Source organism: Euleptes europaea, chromosome 3 (assembly GCF_029931775.1).
Source record: "Euleptes europaea isolate rEulEur1 chromosome 3, rEulEur1.hap1, whole genome shotgun sequence".
Taxonomy (NCBI): domain Eukaryota; kingdom Metazoa; phylum Chordata; class Lepidosauria; order Squamata; family Sphaerodactylidae; genus Euleptes; species Euleptes europaea.
In genome coordinates this window covers 15,164,846-15,168,051 of record NC_079314.1, presented here as the reverse complement: position 1 = coordinate 15,168,051, position 3,206 = coordinate 15,164,846, and the positions used below count along the sequence as shown (strand labels likewise).

At 41.4% G+C, this 3,206-nt stretch overlaps 1 protein-coding gene across 1 annotated transcript; it reads right to left on the bottom strand.

Moving 5' to 3' along the window:
• Positions 1–482: 482 nt before the first annotated feature.
• Positions 483–1,589, bottom strand: LOC130475004 (free fatty acid receptor 2-like). Its single transcript, XM_056846698.1, has one exon. It carries the CDS (start codon positions 1,587–1,589, stop codon positions 483–485), a length of 1,107 nt encoding a protein of 368 aa, XP_056702676.1.
• Positions 1,590–3,206: the final 1,617 nt, after the last annotated feature.

Sequence of the window (3,206 nt, the reverse complement as noted above, 5' to 3'; positions counted from 1 at the left end):
CAGACACCCCAGATGTCTTCCCAAACTTTAACATTCCTTCCTTTAAAGCCTGACTAAAGTCTTTGGGTCTTATAACAGAAGCCAACAGTGATAGTCCAGGAGTAAATTTAGCTCCAATGTTTGTCCAGGCATGATCTAGGGCATTAATTACAGAATTGTATTTGGCGTAAAAGTGATTTCCCTTCTTCATTCAGCCAAATCCAGACTCTCAGTGGTATTGACACAAAGGATTGCTCAATTAGAGTTAGTGTTGTGTCTTTATACTCCTTTATCCATTTAGTTATCCAACCTACTCTGGCTGAATAGTAATACTTTTGTATATTGGGGATTCACCAGGCCTCCTCTTATCATCTTATCCTGAGCATCCTGACAATACAGTTGCTGACTTTTAGACCAGCAATTTTGAATTCACAACTCCAAATCCAAAACTGGTGTGAAGAAAATTAGACATTGGCATCTATTCACAAAAGTGTGTTCTAGTTCTAGTGTTCCTGCTGTACTTGGAACTTGGTGCAGTATGCTTCCTGCTCAGTGTCCAGTGGGCTGACCTCCAACATCTTTGCAGCATGGCCACAGGAGGAGGAATCGGTGTATGCGCCAGTCCCTCCCAGTCCGCTTGAAGTAGATAATCCGACAGCTCCACCTCCTTCATCGTTGTCTCTGGGATCCTTGCAACAGGGCAAAGAGCAGCGTGGTATAATGGGCTGGAATCTACGGCAGATGCTAGTCCAGCAAATACCAACGTTTCGTCGGATGGCATTGGATGAAAAGAAGAAGATGAAAGGATCCAAGCAGGTGTTGAAAGAGCTGAGGGCAAAGCTATATTCTCTCCAATTCGGGTCTTCATAATTCATCATTCCAAAAATGTGGGAGATGTTAAAGGGGCCAAAGAACAGAGCATAATTGAGCAAAGTGACCATAGCCAGGCCCACGGCTCGTTGCTTCTTGTGGTCCTGGACATTGGGCAGGGAGGCCAGGATGCGGATCACATTGATGTAGCAGAAACAGGTGATGAAGAAAGGGATGAAGAAGAGGATGAGGCAGAGTTCTAGCCGGAAGGGGTAGATGATTTTCTTCTGCTGCTCGTTGAACTCTTTGAAGCAGACCACGTGATTGGAAGGGTGCTGTGAAGACTGCACCGAATCGTTATGCAGGGTCCTCAAGACAAAGACGGTGCTGCAGTGGGAGCCGACAAACAACCAGATGAAGACGCTGGCCACCACTGCGTAGGCCAACCTGCGGTTCAACCTGTACTTGATGGGAAACGCAACCCCCAGGTAGCGGTCTACACTGATTGCTGTGAGGAAAAGGGTGCTGATGTAGATGCTGCTGTGGAAGGTGCAACTGGTGACGGTGCAGAGAGCCCTGTGAAAAGGCCACTCGTTGTTTTTGGCAGCCTCCGTCATTTTGAGGGGCAGAAAGATCAGAAGCATGATGTCCGACACAGTCAAGTTGAGCAAGAGGATGTCTATGGGGGCTGGCTTCTGGCAGACTTTCCTTAAGAACGTGTAGAGAGACAGGAGGTTGGACGGGAAGCCAATCAGGAAGGTGACAATGTAGATAGCAAGAATAACCCCAAAATTGGTCATCCTCTCAGCTTCTGTAAGGGAAAGAAATGATCATTAGATATGAAACTGGGACTGGAGACATGTCCCTTACTTCTCAAGGAAAATCTCAAGAGAAGAATACAGTTGCAGGCTTTTCCCACCAATGATGGCTGTCCTGACACCTGAAGACCATTGATTCAGTTCCACAAGGAAAAACAAAACAAAAGAAGCCAAGTTGAGTGGCATAAACAGTTATTTTACTTTCTGGGAACTCTTTCAACATCAGTTCATCTGTCATGAAACCACAGTGTGCTGCAAAGGATTCTGGGTGATATTTTAAGTCACCCTCTCTGTGGGTCGTCGGTATAGTTGGCTGATTTCTTATCATTAATGCATGTGAACAGAGAATGCACCCCACACTGATCCATGGCTGGTCATGGTAAGGGAAGTTTGGTTATTCCAGTTCCAGTGCAGAATGAACGCCTGAATGCAAATGAATATTTAGGCATCACTGGATTATAACATTCGACGTATTTTCATAGTGGCTATTAAATAATAAACTACAGATAGAGTGACAGCCTTACCTTTATCAAACAGCAAACCGATTAAATGATAGTCATGGGAACATACAGGGAAGTGTGAAATCAATGGAGTAATAAAAGAAGATCTTATAAAAGAATATAAATCACATCTGAATTTAAAAAATGGGTGTTTCTATCTTTGCCTTTCCACATGGGCGGACTCTCTGTTTGATTGGACTATCTAAGAATCTGCCATATAATTCATTGAGGGGTAAAAAATTATGTTTGGCCAAGAAGAAAAGTTTTTGAATGGTTGGAATGGTTGAGAATTCTAGATAATCTGGAAGCACTGGTAAAGATGGGTTGCTCTGTCCCCAGAAAGGAGGTGTGCATCACCACATCATTCAAAATGGTCCCTTCATTCTAATTTTGTGATTATATTATTCATTACTAAAGGGAGGTTTGAGGGAAAACTTGGACAGGAAATCTGTCAACACAAAGGTCTTTTATCAACTATCTTTGTCCAAGAAGACACAAATGTGTCAAGCTCAGTGCATTTTAAAAGATCAGGAAGAAAATAATGGCACCTTAAAGACTACCAGTGACACTTTAAAGTGAAAAATATATTATTCCAGCAAATCTCCCTTAATCAGATGCATCAGGTGTACATCCATCAAACTTATACAGAATAGAAATGTGGGTAGGTATGCTACAAAGATTCAACTCAAACAACATCCAACTTAAACAAGATCCAACTCAAACAACAATAAGTTCTCTCTGAGTGGGTCTGAGACTCTCCTAGCTATTGTTCAATAGGCAAAACATAAAATCTAGCGCTGGATGCAATGTGATAAGCACCTCCAAGTTTGTATTATGTATTTTGTAATTTTTGTTACTTATTTTTTTGTTATTGTTGTTACATGTATTGCTTTTTTTGTTTGATATTTTTTTATTGTTAAAAAAATCTTAATAAAAATTTATAAAAAATAAATAAAAAATAAGCACATACAATAGGAAGCTACAGAAGTACAGCTGAAGTAATTAATACATGTAAAGGTGGGATATGTAAGATATTAGTATCACTAGTGATCTGGGAAGCCCAGATCCCCAATAATCCATGGGGGATAAATTGTCTTGA

Bases quoted from the DNA above. Each gene is read 5' to 3' on its own strand.
- LOC130475004 (XM_056846698.1), bottom strand. From the start codon at position 1,589: ATGACCAATTTTGGGGTTATTCTTGCTATCTACATTGTCACCTTCCTG.